Below are 23,030 nucleotides of genomic sequence, written 5' to 3' on the forward strand. Positions count from 1 at the left end.
AGCCCATAGGATTACCCTGGCATCATGCCACCCAACCTTAGTTCCCAGTGCCTCTGTCGAGTAGAGCCACTGGACTGATCCGCGAGGTGAATTTTCTATTTCCTGTCCACTCGTCAAGATTTCTCTTGAAGAGGGCCAGTGAGGTGCTCTGCTTGACATGTATGGGAAGTCTATTCCATAGCATGGGCAGTCTCTGGGTTATGAACCTGTCCCTCCAGCATGTTCAGTTGATTGTGGTAATGAGGTTGAGGTCTCTGGAGTGTGTGGTGCAGAGGGATTGGGATTTCTTTAGATGTAGCATCCCTAACAGAGCTGGGTCAGACATGGCTTTGTAAGTCAAGCAGAGATCACCTCTAAGTAGGTGATATGAGAGAGAGAGTAGTTGGAGTTTTTTGAGTCTGTCCATATAGGACAAGTGTTTAAGGCCTAGGATCCTCTTTGTGAGGTACGTTTGCAGCCTCTCCAGTTGTTGCAGGTGTCTACTGAGGTACATGCCAAATGGGGCATTGTAATCGATGATTTACCTAATGAGGGAAGAGTAGAGGGAGACAATGACTTCTTTCTTCCTGGATGCAAAACCCTTAGTAATGAGATGTGCCACATAGAAGGATTTTCTGACCACAGTGGCAACGTGGTGGTCAAAAGATAGGTTGCTGTCAACCTGTGTTCCCAGATCTCTTATAACACTTTCTGTGTTCAGTGGGCTACCATCAGTGTGGTAATTCATGGGAACTGAGTTTTTCCCCAAAGAGGATGATGACACAATTTTTGGCATTGAGCTTAAGGCCATGGTTTTGACACCAGTCGTTGGTCTCAGTGAGGCTTTTCTGTAGGATGTCAGCATCACTTCGGGAGTTAATAAAAGCTCCCAAATTGCAATCGTCTGCTAACTTTGTCAGCCAGAGTCTCTTCATATTGGCCTGGACTTCAGATACTTTCACACTGTGGGTTGTATCTGTGAGCCAGTTCGCAACCCACCTAGTGATATAGGGGTTGATCCCTAGCTTAGTGAGTTTTTCTATGATTCCTGAGTGGGGAATGGTATCAAAGGCCTTGGCCAGATCAAGGTAGGCTGTATGAACCCCCCTTGCCTTCATCCACAGCTCTGGTGACTGACTCAAAGAAGTCGACCAGGTTGAGCAGGTATGATCTACCCTTCACAAAACCAAACTGTGTGGGATCCAGAATTTGGAGATTCCCTATATCCTTGTTTATTAGGTCCATGATGATGCATTCCATAGCTTTGCATATCATACTCATCAGGCTAATGGGGCAATAGTTCCCAGGGTCTGTAGTCACTCCTACTTTGTGGAGGGGGATGACTATAGCAGTGCGTCATTCAATAGGGACAAAGCATGAGGTGAGGCTGTGATTGAACAGGGCACACAGGTGAGGTGCCAGTTCACTCTGTAGTTCAGGTAGAACACAGCCAGGGATATTGTCAGGTCCCATAGAAGTTGTATTCTTGGCCGTGGACAGCATTGTTTTAACCTGTGCAGCAGTAATACTGGGTGTCTGGCAATCTACAGGTATTGTGATTGGTCCTTTGGTGGGAGAGAGGGGTAAAGTCAGCACTGAATCTGTCGGCCAGTATATTGGCAATATCTGTTGGCTTGGTATAGGGGGCACCATTGTGCAGTAGCTCAGAGCAAATCTGGGTATTGCCGTGGAGATTCATTACATAACTATAGAAGGCCTTGTGGTTGTCTTTACTGTCTGCTGCAATTCTGTTTTCATAGGTAGCTTTAGAGGATTTGATGAGGGATCTCAACTTTTTGTTGAGGCTGATAAGGGAGCTTTTCCAGTCTTTAGACTTCACCTTATTCTGCATCAGTTTCCTCCTTCTGCTGTAGAGTATGTTTATGGCAGGGGACCACCAGATTGGCCCCTTTTTTGGAGGAGAGCATATTGGTTCTATTGGGTATGGTGAGATCCATGCATTTGTGTACGTGTATGATTCGGCGGTCATGCAACTATTCTCCATTTTCATGGGTGCCGTGAAGTTAGCCACCTCTGTTTTTAGGGGCCCAAAGTTAGCTTTGGAGAAGTTTTTCATGGTGGTTACCTTTGCGGCGGGGGTGCAAGAGGGTTTATAGGTTGGTACTAGGCTATCGGCCCTAGGGCCTATACAAACTTAGCCATAACAATTCCCTTGCTATTTCTTCCCACACTATTTATTTCCCTGGACCCCTGTCTAGCAGGGCAACTGACTTTATCCCCGGGGTGAATTTCCTTTCTTCCATCCAATCATCAAGGTTCCTTTTGAAGAGGGCCAAAGAGGTGCTCTGCTTGACATGTTTGGGCAATCTATTCCAGAGTCTGGGGAGTCTCTGGGTCAGGAACCTAGCCCTTCAGCATGTTTTGTTTATTGTGATGACAAGGCTTAGATCCCTGGAGTGTGTGGCTCTGAGGGATTGGGATTTCTTTAAGTGTAGCATGTCCAACAGCTCTGGGTTTGACATGGCCTTGTATGTTAAGCAGAGATCGCCTCAGAGTAGACGATATGCGACAGAGTATAGCTGGAGTTTTTTAAGGCGGTCAGCATAGGGCATCTGCTTTAGGCCTGTGATTCTTTTAGTGAGGTATTTCTGCGGCGTTTCCAGTTGTTGCAGATGTCTGGAGCATTGTATTCTATAATGGGTCTAATGAGAGATGAGTACAGTGGGACAATGACCTCCTTTTTCTGGATGAAAAGCCCTTAGTGATGAGGTGTGCCACATAGAAGGATTTCCTGACTGTTGTGGCAATGTGGTTATTGAAGGTGAGACCACTGTCCACCTGTGTCCCTAAGTCCCTTATCACACTTTCAGTGTTTAGTTTACTGCCACCTATGTGGTAATTCACGGGTACATGTTTTTTCCCAAAGGGGATAACTATACATTTCTTGGCATTGAGCTTCAGCCCATGGCTCTGGCACCAATCATCTGTTTCTGTAAGGCCCTTTTGTAGAGTATCCACATCATTTGGGGATTCAATAATGGCTCCTAGTTTGCAGTCATCTGCGAACTTTGTTAGCCAGAGTCCCTTAGTGTTGGCCTGTACTTCAGAGAAGTAGATGCCAAACAAGAGAGGTCCCAGGACTGAACCCTGAGGTACTCCACTTGTCACTTGTCTGGAGCTGGATTTGGAGTCAGCTACTTTTACAGTGTGGGTTCTGTCAGTAAGCCAGTTGGCAACTCATTGAGTGATGTAGGGATTAATGCCCAGCTTAGTAAGTTTATATATGATTCTAGAGTGAGGGATGGTGTCAAATGCCTTGGCAAGGTCCAGATAGGCTGTGTGGACTGTTTTACCCTCGTCCACAGCTCTGGAGTCTGATTCAAAGAAGTCAATCAGGTTCAGGACACAAAATATGCCCTTCACGAACCCAAACTGGGTGGGGTCCAGTGTCTGAAGGTTGCCAATGTCTTAGTTCTATGATAATACATTCCATGGCCTTGCAGATCAGGCTCGTCACACTGATGGGGTGGTAGTTCCCAGGATCCAAGGTGGATCCCCCCTTGTGGAGTGGGATAACTTTTGCGGTGCACCACTCAGTGGGCACAAATCATGAGGTGAGGGTATGATTAAACATAACACTTAGGTGAGGTGCCAGTTCATTTTGTAGTTCGTGTAGTACACAGCCCAGGATGTTATCTGGTCCCATGGATGCTGTATTCTTAGCTTTGGAGAGTGTGTTTTTTACCTGTGTGGCCGTTATTACCGGAATTTGGCAATCTTCCGGTATTCAGATGGGCCATTTTGGGGGTGAGAGGGAGGTGAAGTTGGCACTGAATCGATCTGCCAGGATATTGGCAATATCCTTGGGATCAGTATATTTAATACCATTCTGTTGTAGCTCAGAGCAGATCTGAGCATTGCCATTTAGATTCTTGACATAGTTATAGAATGCCTTGTGGTTGTCTTTGGAATCTTTGACAATTTTATTTTCGTAACTAGCTTTGGAGGATTTTATGAGGGATCTCAGCTTCTTACTGAGGCTGGTAAGGGAGGTTTTTGCATCCAGGGATTTTCCTCTTTTCTGCAGCAGTTTCTTCCTTTTGTTGTAAAGTTTGTTTATGGCAGGGGACCACCAGATTGTCTTCCTTTTTTTGGAGGAGAGCATCTTGGTTCTATTTGGGATGGCATGATTCATGCATGAGTGGATGTGCTCGTACAGTGCTTTAGTGTAGGACTCAGCAGTCGAACTTTCAATTCCTGTCTGCATGGGTGTCATGAAGTTTGTAACTTCTGACTTAAGTAACATGAAGTTGGCTTTGGAGAAGTTTTTTATGGAGGTTTCCTTACTGGGGAGTGGGGGTGGGATGTGGATGGTAAGGGTGATTAGCTTATGGGCTGACCTGACCAACGAGGGGGTGACCATAGGTGTGGAGCATCTATTTCCCATGTTGGTAATGACCAGGTCTAGGATATTGGAGCCCCTGGTGGGACTATGGATTAGTTGATCCAGGGCGTTGGAATTTATGAATTCCAAGAAATGTTGGGCAAAGTTGTTGGTACACGAGTTGTTTTCCCAGTTAATGGCAGGGTAGTTGAAATCACCCAGTATTAGAGTGTTTGGTTGTATATTAATATTTTCCAGTATGTTTAGAAAGGTGTAGTGAGAATCTTGGGGCATGGTGGGGGATCTGTAGCAAGCTACAATTTGGATTGCAGTCTTACCTAGTGTTAGTTGCACCTGGAGAATTCAAGACGCATTGTGTTGGGCAACTAACCTGGTGGTGTGAATATCCTTGGTGAATATGGACACTCCTCCACTTTTATTGTTTCGATCCTGGTTTGGTGGCCGAAAAGTGTGGTAAGAGTTGTAGCCTGGTATTGCAGGGGTACTCTCTGGAGCCTTGAACCAGGTCTCAGTTACTGCACAGATATCAATGTTCTCCATTTTTAGGAGTGCCTCGAGAGAGTGCATTTTGAGGTTTAGACTTCTAGCATTGAGTAGCATTACCTTCAGATTTTGCATGCTTGTACCTGTTACGGTGGTGGTTTTGTCCTTTCAACTTTGCCTACAAAAGGCACTATAGGGGTGGCAAAAGAACTTAGCCAGTAACCTGAATCCCAGGGGTGACAGTTGCAGACCATCTCTGGCAAAGTATTGTGGTCTGTCGATCATGTGCCCCAGGCAGACAGATACTGGATCCCCTTTGAATGACACCAGAAGCTTAGCCAATTGTTGAAGTCAATCATTTTGTCCTTATATTGTGGTATCATTCTGGGAAGGCAGGATGCTACTCAGGGCTAGGGTCATACTTGCCTGGGCCACATGATCCGAGAGCTCTTCCATGTCTCTTTTCATGTAGTCCAGGGAGGTACATCTCAAGTCATTCACTCCAACATGGACAATGACAGAGTCCTATTTGTACTTGTTGTGGTGCATGAGTTATGTGGCAGATCCTGGCACCCGACAGGCAGCTCACTGTAATTTTCTCCTTGTTCAGCCTGGTGAGTGGGACATCAGTGTGCCTGACTATAGAGTCACCTATGACTAAAGTGTTAGGTACATTGTCTTGCCTTAGAGGCTGTTGCTGGGTGGCACACTTGTGTTATGAGCTATGTGACACTTTGGTTGTGATTGGTGTTTGTTTGCATTTCGGCTTCGTAGGTCCTTGTTGCTTGGGCAGGTTACAGTTAAGGGCCTCCGCAAATGTGGATTTAGTGTTTCTATGTGTGGGTGTTGGTGGTGTGAGTTTAGAAGCGCTATGTGTTATGTGAGGTGTAGTGCGGGAGTTAACCTTCTCCTCTTGACTGTCTAGCACAATCTTGGGTGGAGAGTTTTGCTTCCAGTTTGGCTATGTAAGTGCATCTCTCACAGGTTGTAGTGTTGGGTGGTAGGAGGAGAGGGTTGTCTGTGTACATGAGGCAATTGTTGCATGGCCCCAGTATGCCCAGATTTACCAGGTGGACAGGAGAAATCAACCGAAGCTGACCCTTGGACATGCCTGGTTTGGTGCTTTTTTTGAAAAATACAGGAGCTGTTTTCCTTTACCTTAGCAAGGTACTTTGCAATTATAGGCTGTTTAGTGCCTATGATTAATTTCTCCTTATTAATAAGGAGAGTTGAGTGCTTGTATCAGTTTAAGGCTTCCTAGTGCCTTCCAGCAGGTATTAGAGCAAGTGCTTGTCACAGGGATGCTTAAAGGCAAGATGAAAAAAAAATGGTTTATCCTAAACACTGCTGTGTGCACTAGAGAAGTTAGATGTGAAAGTAGGTAAATTAAGTTTTACCTGTCTAAAAAGTTAAGTTTTAGTGGAGAGTCACTATTTTTAAACAGCAAGATAGATTGAAAGGGGGTGATCACTTTTGTATTTCGGTACTATGGAATACAGTAGAATGGCCAATAAATTTAAATAGTTGAAGGGGAGTGATTTCCCAAAATGATAATTTTATGCTTACTCACACAAGCCAGTAAAAGCAGAGAGGAAATGAGATATATGGTCAAATTAACATAAGAGGCAGGCAACTAGAAAGACAGTGGTATTTAAGAACAGGACAGTGACAGGGTGGGGGTGGGTTGGAGAAAAATTTCTGCCTGACTCACAAGAGACAGTGCTGTTGTATCTTTTGAAGTTTTAATATGCAGTTACAAGCAAAACACAAGGTAAAGAAAACAAATCACAACACTCAAAATATAAAAAGGCAATAAACTAATAAAAAATACAACAAATAAAAAGCAAACCAACCTTTCCCTCACAGCAAAGTGTAGCAGAATCTGGGTGAGCCTTTCCAATAAAGCTCTGAAATGTTTTATTTTACCCCTTAAATAGAAGGTTTAGTTCCCATCTCCACCCCCTCAATTCACAAATGATTAACCTTAATTGATCTCTTCTATCTTATGTATGAGTCCTTAATTGATCAGTTATAATTTCTGCCTGACTCACAAGAGACAGAGCTGTTGTGCCTTTTGAAGTTTTAATATGCAGTTAAAAGCAGAACACAAGCAAAACACAAGATAAAGAAAACAAATCCCAGCACTCAAAATATAAAAAGGCAATAAACTAATAAAAAATACAACAAATAAAAAGCAAACCAACCTTTCTCTCACAGGAAAGTGTAGCAGAGTCTGGGTGAGCCTTTCCAATAAAGCTTTTAACCCCTTAAACAGAAGGTTTAGTTCCCAGCTCCACCCCCTCAATTCACAAATTATTAACCTTAAGTGACCTCTTCTATCTTATGTACGAGTCCTTAATTGTTCGGTTCTAATTTCTGCCTGACTCACAAGAGACAGAGCTGTTGTGTCTTTTGAAGTTTTAATATGCAGTTAAAAGCAGAATACAAGCAAAACACAAGATAAAGAAAACAAATCACAGCACTCAAAATATAAAAAGGCAATAAACTAATAAAAAATACAACAAATAAAAAGCAAACCAACCTTTCCCTCACAGCAAAGTGTAGCAGAGTCTGGGTGAGCCTTTCCAATAAAGCTCTGAAATGTTTTATTTTACCCCTTAAATAGAAGGTAAAGAAGGGATGTGGGTGATTAGTTTGTGGTCAGATCTAACCAGGGAGGAGTTGACTATTGGTGTAGAGCAACGGTCACCCATGTTAGTAATGACCAGTTCAAGGATGTTGCTACCTCTAGTGGGGTTAAGAATGAGCTGGTCCAGGCCATTGGAAATAATGAATTCCAGGAAACATTGGGGAAGTGTATTGGTACATGAGTAGTTTTCCCAGTTAATGGAGGGGTAGTTGAAGTTGCCCAATATGAGAATGTTAGGTTGGAACCTAATATTCTCCAGGGTGCTTAGGAATGTGAAGTGTGTGTCTTGGGACATGGTTGGGGACCTATAGCAGGCTATGACCTGAATTGCTGTCTTACCCAATGTTAGCTGCACCTGCACTTCCTCTGGAAACCCATCTGTGAGCCCAAACACTGTTTGTACTTCTGTCATTTGGTCCTTGTACATAGCCTACACTAATTCTACTAAAGTTTCCAGAATTTCAGACCATTGCAGGACTGCCCAAATCATATTTCTTGAGACCTTATGCTTTCTCCAGGTCTAGAAATGCCCACTTGGACTCCTTCCTCATATACAACTTCTTCCCTGTCTGTCTCACTGCAAACATCAGGTCAGTTGTACTCATCCTGATTTGAATCCGAATTGCTCATTAACCATCTTTGCATTAGTTTATCAACCACCCCCTCCAGGACTTTTATAGCATGTGACAAGAGTCTGATACCTCTGTATTGCTCACAGTTGTGAATATCCCCTTTGTTCTTGTACATTGGCAGTACAATGCTTATTCTCCAGTTGCCTGGAATGGACCTCTCTCTTCATACCAAGATGATTGTTGCCAAGAGCTATTTATCCACTAATGCACCTAACATCTTGATCACATCTGCATTGACTTCATCTCAGCTTGCTGCTCTCCCTGATTTCATTTTCCTTAATGCACTTTCTACTTCTGAGGTGGGTTCTTCTGCCTCTTTCACTGTAGGCTGTGAATGTGGCAGTAAAGCTTCTGCAGGTTTTTTTTTTTCATTCAAATATTTCTTGAAAACCACTCCTTCCATCAGTGCTTGAGGTCCTCAAATTGGTGAACAGATTGTTGCTACCATCCCTTACGGATGGCATCTTTTCTCTACCTCTTGTATGTTTGTGCCATTGACTTGCAACTTGACAGATCTTTTTTGTGCTATCTATTCAGTCACTTTCTATAAGACAGTGGAATTCCTCTGAAGCCTTCTTCTTTGCCATTGCAGTTGCTTTCTTAGCCTCTTTATTAGCCGAGCAGTATTCCCACTTCTGTTATTTCTATCTCTTACTTCCTTCACTCCTTTTTTTGTTGTTGTTAACTTCCATTATTTCTGTATTACACCACTACCTTTATGTAACTTATTTCCATACCTGGTTTCACCACAAATCCATTCTATTGTCTTCACACATGCCGCTTTGAGATGCTGCTATTCTTCTTCAACACCTTCATTTTGTATTATAAACCTCGCAGAGGCTGACCATGTCTGTTGTCTCTGATGTTTTTTTAAGCCTCCTGACTTCACAGCACTGTTGGTGGGACAAATTAAATTATAATGACTTACTGAGGTATGCAGTACAACTAGTTCTTTGCAATGGTTTTGCTTGCTTTTCTCTTGTTCCAGTCTACAAGTTTTGATATCTTCACTGCTTAGTGGCGAAGAACCATCTTAAAAAATGTGATTATTGCAAGATATGGATTATATAAATATTCTATACATTTTCCCCTTCTTTTTAGCAACTGGTGTTGCAGGTCTTTGGGGGAGCCTACTCAAATAAGCTGTCATGGCAATCTGACTAAGTCTGTAGTTTAAGGCCATTATTAATGCCATCATAATTCTGTGAATATTAATATTTATGGGGTAGGGTAGAAATGGTGTAGGGAGAGTGACATGAACTCTAGCTTGCATTCACTGTATTTTGGGATGATAATAAAATGTGAGTGTCCACTTTTAATTACATAGCTAATGACTTCCCTACTACTTATCGTAAGTATCTAACTTATGAGTTACTTGACTTTGTTGATCAAATTTTTCATGTCCCTTTACTAAAGTGAGGCAAGCAGCAGTACTTTGGACTTGATAGAAAGTTGCTGACTGTTTATGTATATGAAGATAGAAATGTTTAGAAAACTGAATGAACACTGGGGAACTTAGCAACAGGGACCATACCTATCAATCTCTTAGCACAAGAAATCTGGAGAAAGCCAACAAATATTGGGGCGACAAAGGCCCACAGTCAGGGACAGATTTTAAATATTGTTCTTACAAACTTAGAAAGTTGATAGAATAACAGGTTGTGCATTTTCTGAAGAATATGCAGTCTGAAACTCAAATGTCTGTCATTATTTAGTGACGTCAGTACTCAGTGATGTGCAGGAAAGCCACAAATTTTATGAGGAAAAGATTAAAAATATTAGTTAAAAATCTGGATAGTTGCTGGGGCCTGATTTTCTTATAATTATATGTTTATGGGATAGTCAGTTTGATTTCCAGATGAAGGAAAAAAATAAAGAAATAAAAAAACAATTTTAGGAATCAACCTCACAGTTATCCCTGAAAAGGGATCAAAAAGTTGTACTGTGCACACATAAGAGTATGTGCACAAATACACAAGAGTATGTCCACACATAAAAGTATGTGCACAAATACACAAGAGTATGTGCACAAATACACGAGTATGTGCACACATAAAGAGTATGTGCACAAATACACAAGAGTATGTGCACAAATACACAAGAGTATGTGCACACATAAGAGTATGTCCACAAATACACAAGAGTATGTGCACAAATACACAAAAGTATGTGCATACATAAGAGTATGTCAACAAATACACAAGAGTATGTGCACAAATACACAAGAGTTTGTGCACACATGAGTATGTCCACAAATACACAAGCGTATGTGCACAAATACACAAAAGTATGTGCACACATGAGTATGTCCACAAATACACAAGAGTATGTGCACAAATACACAAGAGTATGTGAATAAACAGGCAAGTTTATATGAAGTCTATGAAACTCATGTGTTAGTGATAGCATCTTTTTTTCTTTCTAATATTTATTTGAGAAGTTATATTTAGGATTGTTGCAACTGTGTCAAACCAATATCAAAGTACGAAGGGTGGAGGGTAGTATGTCTGTGAGATCCTTCTTTTTCTCATGAGGTTGAAACCTTCAGGTAAAGTTTGGTAAACTGTTTATAGAATGGGTAACTTTTCAGGAGATGGTCCTTTCACTTGGAGACTAGAATTTAACATTACGAGTTATAAAGGTTCAAAAAAGAAAAAGACAAAGAATATTTGCCATACCAGTCATTTGGAAATTTAAGGCAAGTTTCTGCTTAGGATCTATCCCCACCACTGTTGATTGACATGGCACCAACCTCACTGGTGTTTCTATTACAACTCTATCCCTGCCACTATTGGTTGATGTAAGCACCAGTCTCATTGGTGGAACATCCTATGCCCTCCCTGATCTGAGAATGTTCCCATACACATAGACTATGAGGGCTGCTGCTACTAGCTCAGGATTGCCAAGCATGTGTCACCTGGTTCAGCTTCTACTTGTATTGTGCAGGCCTCCACCTCCATTGGAGCAAGTTGGCCATCTGAGATCAGCATCTTCTTCCTCTCAAGATAAGCCAGCATAAGCCACTCACTCTCACCCTTTCCTGCATGGCTATTTCAACTCTCAATCAGCTAATCAAACCCAGATCATCTCAGTCATAGTCAAGACTATATTCCTCTCTGCTACAGAACCAGGCATTTAGTGGTGCTAGTTTTGATATGGAAAATGCCTCTGAATGTATTGAGTGGGACTTCCTAGCTTTGTAGTTTTTGGTATTCCACCAATGTCTTTAAAGATGTTAAAGGGTATAGATATAAGGGAGCAGAGACAAGAATAAAGACTGGGGTATGTCTATAAAATAATTTCCTTCTACAAATACAAACACTGTTTGCCACCTCATTACTTTTTGTTTGCTTCTTAGAGCTGTTGGCCTTACAATTAAGAAGTTTTAGGCCTAAAGTTTATATACTGAGGGTCAGATTATAGGGTTTTATTATTCTGTACAGCACCTAGGAAAATTTCTAGAATCATGACAGAAAACCTTATGACTACATCTGCCAGATGTAAATGAACAATTATATAAGGTTTGTGATGTATTAGAAATTCACAAGAAAAGACAAACAGTATGAGATTAAGGCAGTTTAAATGTTAGGACAAAGCCAAGCAACAAAAGCCAGTAAGATTTGAAATTCTCCTTCTTCCCTTGTTATCTTAGTGAAGGCATACAGATGCCAGATCTATCACATTCTCATTTATTTAGTACACTTGGTACGCACACATGGGTTTCTATGACAAGCATTACAATGGAGTATTGTTCCATTACAAAAGAGTATTGGCCTAGTTAAGTGACACCCTTAGAAACATGCGAGGTTTGACCACAGGGATAGTACAAGGTATACCACCATGGAAATTGTCACAAAGCTGGTACCACATTTTCAGCCTGCCATCTCAGAGCTGTATTTTTTCCTATTAAAGTGTTAGCTCATCACAGGCTAGGGCACAATAGCTTGACCACCAGATAAAACTATAACAATAATCTAGTGTTCACTTTCTTTAGGTGTTTTTTTTTTATTTCTCTAGATTGTGTTTGGCTTCCTGGTCAGCCTTATGACCATTCACCTGACTGCTGAGACAAAGCAGGTAGCATATCTTTTTAGGCGGCTAGACACATCTCTTTTTTAAGTAGCCACTCATATATTTCCTTAGACAGGAATTCTGCATTTCCAACATTCCTTTATTTCATCTAATCCACAGTGCACTAACATAACACAAAAGACCGTGAGACACGTTATCCTTGTGGATCCTGAGTGACAACCACCTCCATCTCCTCTTCCTCAGTGGCAGATCTCTACAAAACTTTCTATTTGATGAATATCTCCGCCCACATAAGGGTCCTTTTTTATTAAACATTTAAACCCTGTATTCAATTATATGGGTTTCTAAGGAAGCAGACCCTCTGGAAAAAGTTGGTGTGTTTGTGGAGGCCTCAGTGGCTATGAAAAATAGTGGAATCCCTTAGCTAGTCTTGTGTTTGTGGTCCTACATTTACCTGTGGCTTTGACAGATAATTATTTGACTATAATGGCATTGATCTTTGATAGCGGGCATGAGAAAACATGCTGATCGAATACTTGGTTGGTCTGTCAAGGCGCATAGAAGGCTATTCATTTGGGACTAGCTGAAAGACTGGAACATTTGGAAGGTCTGCATTACATCTTGCTACATGATGTGGAGGATTTTTCATTATTTATAATAGAAAGGGGGAACAGGAGAATCTGTGGATGGCATCCATGTGAATCAGATCTTCTGAAAATGGAACTAAATCATTTGGACCTAACCAAACAGCCTTGATGGATCAGTCATCACTGACCTGACCTATATTCCCTAACAATGTTACAAGAAATGATTGTCGGATGCTTCTGTAAATTCCCGAAGAATATTTCTCCTACATTATGTTTGCTGCATCCAGTATTTATGGATGGTTCGTCTGAATCAGTACATAAATGCAGAATATCAGACTTCTTAGCAAATTACCAATTTTCTATTACCAGTCATGTTATCTAAAAGGACTGCTGAGCTTAGAAACTTTGAAAAAATACCCACAATTGATATAAGAAAAAACATAATTGCATTTTACCTCACAGTGAATTTCATTCTCAGAGTTATATCAGAGTTACAGGGGAATCATGTGAAGTCTGTCCTTTGTTTATCTTAACATCTGTATTTCAGAATACAGGCAAAATTGTCCAAACTGTGTATATCAGTCTCATATTATCATTAGTTCATGCCTGGAGTTCAGAGACCAATTTGACTGCTTAACTCCTATACTAAAGCCATGTCTTGCTGACTACTAGGAAATAAAAGACCAGCAAGTGAATATTATGCTGTGTTGACCTGTACTATTAGATGACTTGTATACATAAGGGCTTATTCTGCCAGAAGTCCCACTGTCTCGCTGATTACTTCCAGGGATGTTTCTGTCCAGGAAATGTGTCAGACTGTGACTCTGTAACCAGCACATCATCTTTACACATAACAGCTACATCAGCCTTCAGTTTCCCCAAGTATGCTGATTTTATAACATCGTTTTTCCAAGATTTTTTCAGAAGGTACTAGGTCTGAGGTCGTCAAGAGAACTTCTAGAAATCTGTCACAATGCAGATAGAATAATGCATGCATGCATGTCACTAGAAAATAGCTTACTTATCTACAATATTACTTATGGGGTGAAACATGGTATTTTGTGAAAATTCTACATCTGAAATGTTTGCCAAATCATGCATGGGTGGGCCATTTCAATGGGCAAGGTCTGATGCTATAGCTTTACTGTCTACACAGCACTATTATAGACCAAGTAAATTAACCAGAACAGGTTCTATCCAACCTGCTAAAGGTAAAAATAATTTATAAGGTGTACTCTGTCCAGCACTCCTATAACTACTGTTACAAATCAGTAACAGTTTTTTTCTTTTTTTTCTCTCCTTCCTCTGCAGGCATTTCCACAGTATGGATGCTTTCAGCAACTATGATTTGCTGGAGGCCACAACACATAGGAAAGTAGCTGAGGGTCACAAAGCCAGTTTCTGCTTAGAGGACACAACCTGCGACCCTGGATTCAGAAGGAGATATGCCTGCACAGCACACACACAGGTGAGATGACCTACAAGTTTAAGGTAATTTGCGGAGAGTAAAGGAACAGAATGGAAATGGTATGAGGTGCATGTGTCTTCTGATGGGAAGTGCTGGACATCGACACTGCAGGTGGTGATCCAACGGTGCTAGCTGTCACCAGTTTTCAGTAATGCATCAGCATGGGGTGAAACAAGTGGTGGCAGGAAGATGTAGTTGAAACATTTCCTGCTGTCACAAATAATGGGAAAGCTTCAGCAGTGTTTTCTACTCCACTTGCACATGTGGGCAAGGTTACATCAATTCATACTGAAGAGAAAAAGAATTAGAAGCAATTATACATACATACAGTTCTGTATGCAAAATTATTTTACAACCAGGGAGCAGATGGAAGACAGTGAGACTCGTAGGGAATGAAAAAAATTAGTAGTTCATGGACTTACTAACTTCCCCGCAAAGGTGGAGTAGTATGTAAATAAGTAAAGGAGGATGAGGTATTGTTGATTGCAATTTAGTTGTATGTTGTGTTTCTATGCAGTTTGTTTTGAGATTCACATTTATCTCTTTCCTGAAGCTACTCAATACAGTTGCAGGATTTCTCTGTTTTTTTTTTTTTTTGATTTTTCAGGTCTCAATAACTGAATGATTAGGGCTTCGATTTGTTGATACAAATCTGTAGTTTGTTGCACATGTACCACAATCACAGTATAATTCCTGTCTCTCATCTCAGTATTGCTACACGCCAGTCTGTGCACTGTCTTCTGTAGTTACTGTCTGTTTTACACTGTTTATAGCAAGTTTCATCCTGCCTGGGAATAAAAAACATCAGATCAATAGTTTTCTTATACCCATTACAAAACTATTTGAAAACTAATCTACTATCAAATGTTCAAACATAAGCAGCTACAGTTTTTTTTATGTGAAGCACAATGTGGCTTCCATCATAGTTTTAGCACCATGATATCACTGTATGCAATCACTGGCACAATCTACAACAATACTAGCAAGGGGCAAATTACAGCAGATGTATTTGTAGAGATGACTAGACCATGTGAAACAGTTCCCCACCCCCTTCTTCTTGCCAAGTTGGAGAAGCCGAACTTCAGTAACAATATATTTTCTTGGCTAGTCTGTTATCTCTCTAACAGAATGCATCAGGTATGCATGAACGCTTTGGTTTCTGATGTGGCTCAGAAATCACTGTTGGGGCCATTGCTTTTCCGCCAACCTTTTAACAATGTTAAACAAAACCTGCCCTCTTTAAGCATTACTATGTATGCTGACAACATCTTTTCCTTGAAATCAAATTTTTTTAATTGAAGCAGACAGTAAAGAATAAATTTAAAGATATGTGGAACAGGATATATTAAGAGCAAGCTCACAGCAGACACAGAAAATCAATATCAATGCTGTTTGCCACTCCAAAAAGTTACAAGAAACATCACCATTACTGCTCAGACCCTCTAAACAATGTCACCCCACAGGTAGATCTGAAAAGGTATTTAGTTTATCTTGGATCACACCTTAACATTTGAAATATATGCTGAAATAGCAGTATAAAAGAACATTAGCACAACTAAAACTGTGCTATAATCTTTCTAAGTCATCTGTCTCCTATTGTACATAAGGCTGTAACTAAGAATATATAGCTTCCCTGCAAATGTTTGAGGTGAAATTGTTGGAGCATCAGTAGCCTGCAAAAAACAATGACAAACAGCATAACTCTGAACACTTTTTCCTGTAAGAAATCATTGCTGATCTGGTTTTTAAGTGTGTGCCGGCAATGATTCCCTTGTTTAGGGTAATTTCTCCCTTCTTTGTGTCAGTGCAACTATGGAGTTGATATATATAATTTCAGGCAGAGTGGGGGGGGGGGCTGCAGGGAGGCTTGCCCCCTGCAAAAACAGGAAAAAACAAGTTTTTTATCCTTTTAGATTTTGGGCATGTTTTTTTCGAACTTTTGGAACATCAGCTTTCAGAAAGTCGGTGTTTCAAAATAGAAACAAAATATACTCCTTCCAAAGCTGGAAATCTCCACTCTGTTAAGTACTTGCACATTCTGTAAACCACAGTTAATAAAATCTACAGGTTTACGCTTGTAGATTTATGCTCAGCACTGCGAGTTACTTGAAAAAAAATCACTGGCTACCAAATGTTACCAGAGCTACACTCCTCCTAGAGACCAATGTCATTAAAATTCTTAAACACTACCACTGTCCTTTAGTATGGTCAATACTCTCTGTGAGTGACCCTTCTTATTCCCTTAGAAGCACCAACAAACTAGGCACTGACATTGGATAGACCACTTTTCAGACTGGCAGTAAAGGAGAGGGCTTTTTCTTAAATTGTGCCAACTAATTGGCATTAGCTACCATTTGATGTTTGTAATAAAAAGACAGTGGAGAAGTGGTGGTGGTGCTGCGGTAGCATTGTCGCCTCACAGTAAGACGTTGTCCTGTTCGATTCTCAGCTAGAGCGTCTTCTGTGTGGAGACATGCGTGAAGGGGCGTACCTTCGTTGAAGGTTGTGCGTCAGAGCTGTCAACTCGGCATGTAAAAATCTACTGCCAATCATTAGCGGACCGGAGTTCCGCTGTGGCGACCCCTAACTGGGAAAAGCCGAAAGACACAACAATAAAAAGACAGTGGAGAGTTTCAAGACAAAGTAAAGAAGCATTTATTTCTTGAAAATAAATGCAAATGTTTAAGAAAGAATGGTCAGAACTATTGGTCTCCTAAACTTTTTTATATTATTATTCTGTAACATGATTGAATATAAGTACCTAGTCTGCTGATCCATTTTGACATAGTATAAGGTAAAATTCTGTGATGTGCACTGTTTGCTTAACTGCATTGTGAAGTCTACCTCTAATCTGTGGTGCCCACTGTCTACACATTCAACTTAATGTTTTGTATTTGGGAAACTACTGTCTGCATTGTGATACTGTTCATATCTTTATGTTGTGCTTCCCATGGAGTATGGGCTCATGGTTATAAAGGCTTTAAAGACCAGTCCATTATTTCATTAACTGGTCTGTAACATGTTGAAATAAATAAAACCCATTATTCAAAAGTGGAAAAACAGGCATGGCTGAGACAATACGCAGTCCAAGAGTATGCAAGATGCCTTATAGATCATGCACAGCAAAAAATCTTACCTGGGCAAAGATTTGCTTCTCTTCTGGCCTGGTAGGATAGCAGACCCCCAATGGACCTGCAAAAACCTGGAAAAAAACAGTTCAGTAGTTTAAAAATATATATTAGTACTGTCTAAGAGCAGAGTGTTTGATTTTGTTTTTTCTTTATGCTGAACTTCTGCTTTCCTTTGGAGCCCCCTCTTAAAGTACCCCCCCCCCCAGCAAAAACATATACTATTGAAAGGGGAAATGAGTATGTCACAAACTTTATATTTTCCTTAATTTCAGTAAAGTTCATTGAAAATATTACAGAACTGAAGGCATACAAACGTCCATCACAACTAAGCATTACTCATGTATGCCCATCAGAGGTATATAGCAAGAAAGGGAACTGCCTTGGCTGTGTAGTCACTGTCCTTGCACAGTTCTATTTTTCACATAATATCATTATTTTTATGTGAAAATAGGTGTGCAATAGCCACTAGCCATGAGCAACATTCTTTACAAAAGTGGAATGGAATGCAGATACTGTATTCCATTTCACCTGGTTGCACATGGTCTTTAATACTACACAAGAATAAGGCATGAAATCATGATGACAAGTACAAAATGCAAAAAAATACAATTGTCTAACATTAAAATGAGAGGATATTAATGCCAGTACTTGTAAGAACACTTTTCTTATGATTCTGTTTAATAATTTCATATAGTCTATTTTGTTCAATAAACTGGTCCAGTTTTCTCTGTACTTAAAGGATTCTTTTGTCCACCGATGGATTACTTTTCACTTTCTATACAATAATAGTCCTGTACCTAACCTGTGGTCCTGTTTCCATGTTTTAATAATATGGGAAGCTGCCTCCTTGCTCTAATAATTACTAATATCCAGCCCATCTGCCTTGTTTCCCCCCACACCCCTTGCTTCTCTCTCTCTTTAGTTATGTATCGCCCCCCATCATTTTTTTCTTTTTACCATTTTGTTTACATTCCTGAATTCCTTTTTTCCTTCATTTCCCTCCCTTGGTTTTCTCATCTGTTTGGACACTTTCACTTCTAATTGCTTTCTTATTTCTGCATGCCTGAATAATGTCTTAGCTGTTGATTTTTGGAGACTCCTTTTACTGTGAGAAAATTAGGCTTTTTGTCCTTGCCTTCCATACTACCACTTTCAGAAATTTGAGTAGCTTTTATTTTTGTCTTAGTCTATATGAAATATTTGTGGGCTCACAGCTACTTGTTCTTCTCCGCTACACCTACCCCAACAAAGAGGTACCATTTCTCTTGATCTAAAAAAAACCCACACTGCCTTCCTTTGTTCCCTAAATGGGGAGCATGTCGTCTCGAGTATGGTAGTTTTGTCGAACGTAAAGAAATTAGACAGTTCACCAAAACCACTTTTGTCAACAGTGGCAATTGCTTTTTTCTCCACTGTTTTGTGACCTCAGAGTTGGTATATATAATACTGGGGGGATAGAAGATGTCCTTCACGTGGAGGGGGTGCAGGTGGGGGCTTTCCCACCTGCAAAAAAATTATTTTAATGTTTGCTAAAGGTGATTTAAGCAAACTGCTTTCAAAGTTTTTGTGTTCCCTGTTACTTCTTTTGACAAATCTACATGACTCCCCCTAGATGTTAGTAGCTTTTATCATCTCAATCATGTAGAGAACCATTTCCTGCCCTTTGTAATCGCGTAAGCTCTGGCAGGCAAAAATACTTATTATTGTGAATGATGTAGAAACCTATGTGGTAAAGATTGTTTGCTTAAAAAGTCACAGTGCACAAGAGAAAATAGGTTTCAGTTTATGGCCTGCTAGAAATTTTTAATTGTATCTGTAACCAGTTTCAGTCTACTGAAGTTTAGACTAATTTCAGTAGACATGGGTCTAGACCATTTTGTAAAGGTAATCAATGTAAATGTTTTTATTATACTTTTATATCTTAATTGATTATGCCTGAAATGGCTTGAGTTGGGGGTTGCCATGCTGACATGACTTTGTTTTTCATTTTCTTCTTCTTTTACCCATACCCTGGGATTCAGAAACACCTACAATAAATGTACACTAAGTGTACACCATTCTGAGTGAACAGACAGCACAGGTATAACTCACACCTTCTTCCTCCTAACTTTAGTTTTCCTACTGATTTTCTTGCAATTTTAAATATTGACAGGGATTTATAAAGGTTACCACAAAGTGTACACTAAGTGTACATTTAGCGTAAGCTTTCTGCATAACTAGAAAGTACAAAAAATGTGGTAGGGATGTTACTGAAAACATATGGTGTACAGTTAGTGTACACTTAGTGTAAGTACTATTCAATCTGGCCAATTGTGTTCCCATGATATGATACAGCCTAGGCATAATAAATGTAGTGCTTCTTTTTTCTACATTTAGTTAAATTGTCAGCATTGTCAGTCCTGGCTTTTCAGTCTGAGTCTGGAAAAGTGCCACCGTTTCATTTTCACTGAAGTACTCTGATGTGTGCCAACTATAGACCACTAAAATGTCTTTCATGGTACATGTATATAGGTATACTTTTTTTCATTTGCCTCACAGCAAGAGTTTCTTCAGTTTACCATGCAAAGTCTGCAGGTCATTTATGTGTCTGCATGGATTTTCTCCAGCTGCTATGGTTTATTTCCACCTTCCAAAGACCTGCAGCAGGTGGCTTGGTCTTCAGCAAACTACCTGTAGATGCATGGGTGGTGGGTGAGTGAGTGAGAGTATACATTCTGCTACAGACAAACATCTTTCCATAATGTGTTTAATGCTCTGCACCCATTAGCTTCAGAAATAGGCTCTAAAGTCTCCATGTCCCTATAAAGGGTAAAGACGATTGTTGGAAAATGGATGAACACATAAATTAGGTGGCTATATATTGAAAGCACGAAAGTTACAAAGTGCGAACGCTCAGATGAGCGAAAATGCCGCAAATCAAAGTTTGTTTTTTCTTTCATTGCAGTACAGTGAAGATTGGAATATTTGCCCTTTCTTCACTGTAGTGCGATCTCGGAGTTGGAATATATATTTAGTGGGGGGCACAGCCCCCCACAATAATGTTTACGTTTTGCAGCATTCTCACTTTGTAACTTTCATGCTTTCAGTAGGTATCCAAATTAGGTGCATTACATAGATTTGTCAAGCATTCAAAGCTATACATGCTAAGTAAATGCCAGGCCCATCTTTAGGAAAGACTAAAAGCTCTGCTGATTCACCTATGGCTGACAGATGTCATTTCAAACATCTTAAAACAGATAAAAGCTTCTTATGGCATGTAATACTGTTCTTCATTTTCTACAGTTACATAAACAAAAACAGTATGTTATACATACCTCTTAACTGTCCAGAATTTTGGCTCATATTTGTGGTCTATTCCTCATATATTTGTGGTTTTCTGGCAAACCATTGAGGATTGCAGTCACTAAATAAAGACATACATTTGGATTTCATACTCCATATCCTTCAGAAAATACATGCTAACAGAAAATCTGACATTCTAGCAACTTTCTAAGTTTATAAGAGCAATATTTAAAATCTGTCCCTATTTTTAAGCCTTTCGCCTCTCATTATTTTAGGTTTGCCCAAATTTCCTGTGCTAAGAGATTGAGAGATATGGTTGTGACAAAATGAAATACTGCCAGCCCAGCTATTTGGAATTTTGTAAATAATTATATGTCATTTGTGAATATTAATATGAATTATATAGATGTGTGACAGAGGAAGATACTGCCAGCACAACTGTCTGGAATTTTGTAAATAAACATATGTCATTTGTGAATGTCAACATGATTCATATGCTTGTCTTACAAATGTATTAGAACTGTATGTTATGTGTATGTTATACTGCTGGTACAGAAGTATGTGCTGAACAGGGTTTGTACAGCTTGAAAGATGTATCCATAGTGTACCCTACTGGAACATAGAAGATTAACTTGCAAAACCTAAGAATAGTTGAGATTGAAGTACTTTATTGCTGGGTCATAAACAAGAGATGTTATCATTCAGTTTCAGGAGACAGGATGTCTAGACTTGGGGGACTCTGTGTTGCCTTGAAAGAGAGAGAATTACTAGGTTTGAGATGTAGGAGAGTTCTATTATTTTAGGACTTCTAGGATCTGCAAACATCTGAGGAAAAGCTTTTATTTATACATTTTCCACAGAGAGATGCTAAATGTTGGTAGTTTCTGACAATGGGGATTTAGCTTGGGAACTAAAGTCAAGTGACAAAAAGTGATGTCATGCTGCAAGTATCCCAGCAGTAATATTAATATTAATTTAAGAATTGTCTGAGAGAGAGAAACAGTGCATTTTGTATTTTGTCCTTGACCTAACAAGAATATTCACTCACCCCCTCTGCACTTGCCTTGCTGTAAGTAAGTTAACTAGGGTACAGTAATTTCTTTTAGCTATAGTTAGGAATATAGTAAACATTAGTTTAGATGTTTTCTGCATTTATTTGAGTCTGTCCTGCAATGTTGTTTTAAATATTTCCTGTGATTTTGAACTCTGAAGTTACTGTGATGCTTTATTGAATATTTTCTTGTTCTTTTATTATTTATTATTAAATATATGTAAATCTTTCAAATGTGGCTGGTCTGTTTAGTGATATTTAAGCTGTTGGAGTACTTGCATATCTATTTAGTGGCATTGTACAGGCCACTCCTAATAGCCTTGTCTCTTGGTCAAAATACCATTTGGATTAATAGTAACATTACACAGTAAGATTGGACACCCTTTGCTAAGGACCTTAAAGTAGCTGATAAGGAGCTGACTGGTGGCAGTGAAAACTACCTTATAGTCTGGGCAGAAGGGGGCATAGTTAGTAAACCTGTGACAGCCTTTCCCAGGTGTGTGTGCATGTGTATAAATCAAATCTCAAAGTGTGTGTGTGTGTGTGTGTGTGTGTGTGTGTGTGTGTGTGTGTGTGTGTGTGTGTGTGTGTGTGTGTGTGTGTGTGTCAGCTACTTGAGCAGGGACACAAAGCACTGGTTGGACAGAGAGGGTGCTGGACGTTTCAGCTTGGCCACTGGGCTAAGATCTCAACCCTATCACTGTGCCAGTGGGGAGTCTTACTGGGGATCTGGAGAAAGAAGGAAAACCGTACCCTAGACTTTCTGTGATCTCTGTGTGTTCTTAAGGGAAATTGCACTTTACTGTGTGTGTACTTGTCATCCTCCCAGTGTGTATGTTCTCCACTGTTACCAGTGGTGAAGATTGAGGCTCCTTGATTACTGAACTAGTGCTGGAACATCACAATGGTGTTACATGTTAAAGTAAGAGTACTTACTGGTTTTATTAAATGTCGCAGTATAACTTATCCTTGTTTTTCATATAATTACGTTTCAATCAAAAAACTTTTTGGAAATGAGCTTCATTTTTAGGTGTCATATGTGCTTCAGAGCTTGTTACTGACCTTAGCAAGACAATTACAGGATGTAAAAATGTGGACATTGCCTAAACCTGCAAACTACAGAAAGTGTTTTGTCTACCCATTCTCATGCAGGCTAAAATAAACTGTTTTCTGAAACAACATGAGACCTGTATATGAAAAAGGCTGATGGGATCACCACAATCTGTGACACAAAACATGCAAGCAAAGAAACTGAAAGACAGTTAAAGATTTCTGGCTACTAAATAACTTTTCGATGATATGAGGTTCAGGAAAAAGGCAGGTACACTGGGAGTGAACTTGTCCTTTAAGATGTCATGGAAATGTGCAG

The 23,030-nt window shown here is 39.9% G+C and overlaps 1 protein-coding gene across 1 annotated transcript in view; it reads left to right on the forward strand.

Annotated features, from left to right (window-relative positions):
* LOC122787367 (protein-lysine 6-oxidase-like) overlaps positions 1-23,030 on the forward strand; it is a 407,094-nt gene that overhangs the window by 356,137 nt on the left and 27,927 nt on the right. The window contains exon 4 of the mRNA XM_044054026.1: positions 14,041-14,197. Within this exon, the coding sequence (XP_043909961.1) occupies positions 14,041-14,197 (157 nt within the window). The remainder of the gene's footprint in view (positions 1-14,040; positions 14,198-23,030) is intronic.

This window comes from Protopterus annectens, chromosome 13.part0 (assembly GCF_019279795.1).
Source record: "Protopterus annectens isolate FY-2018-M chromosome 13.part0, PAN1.0, whole genome shotgun sequence".
NCBI lineage: Eukaryota > Metazoa > Chordata > Ceratodontiformes > Protopteridae > Protopterus > Protopterus annectens.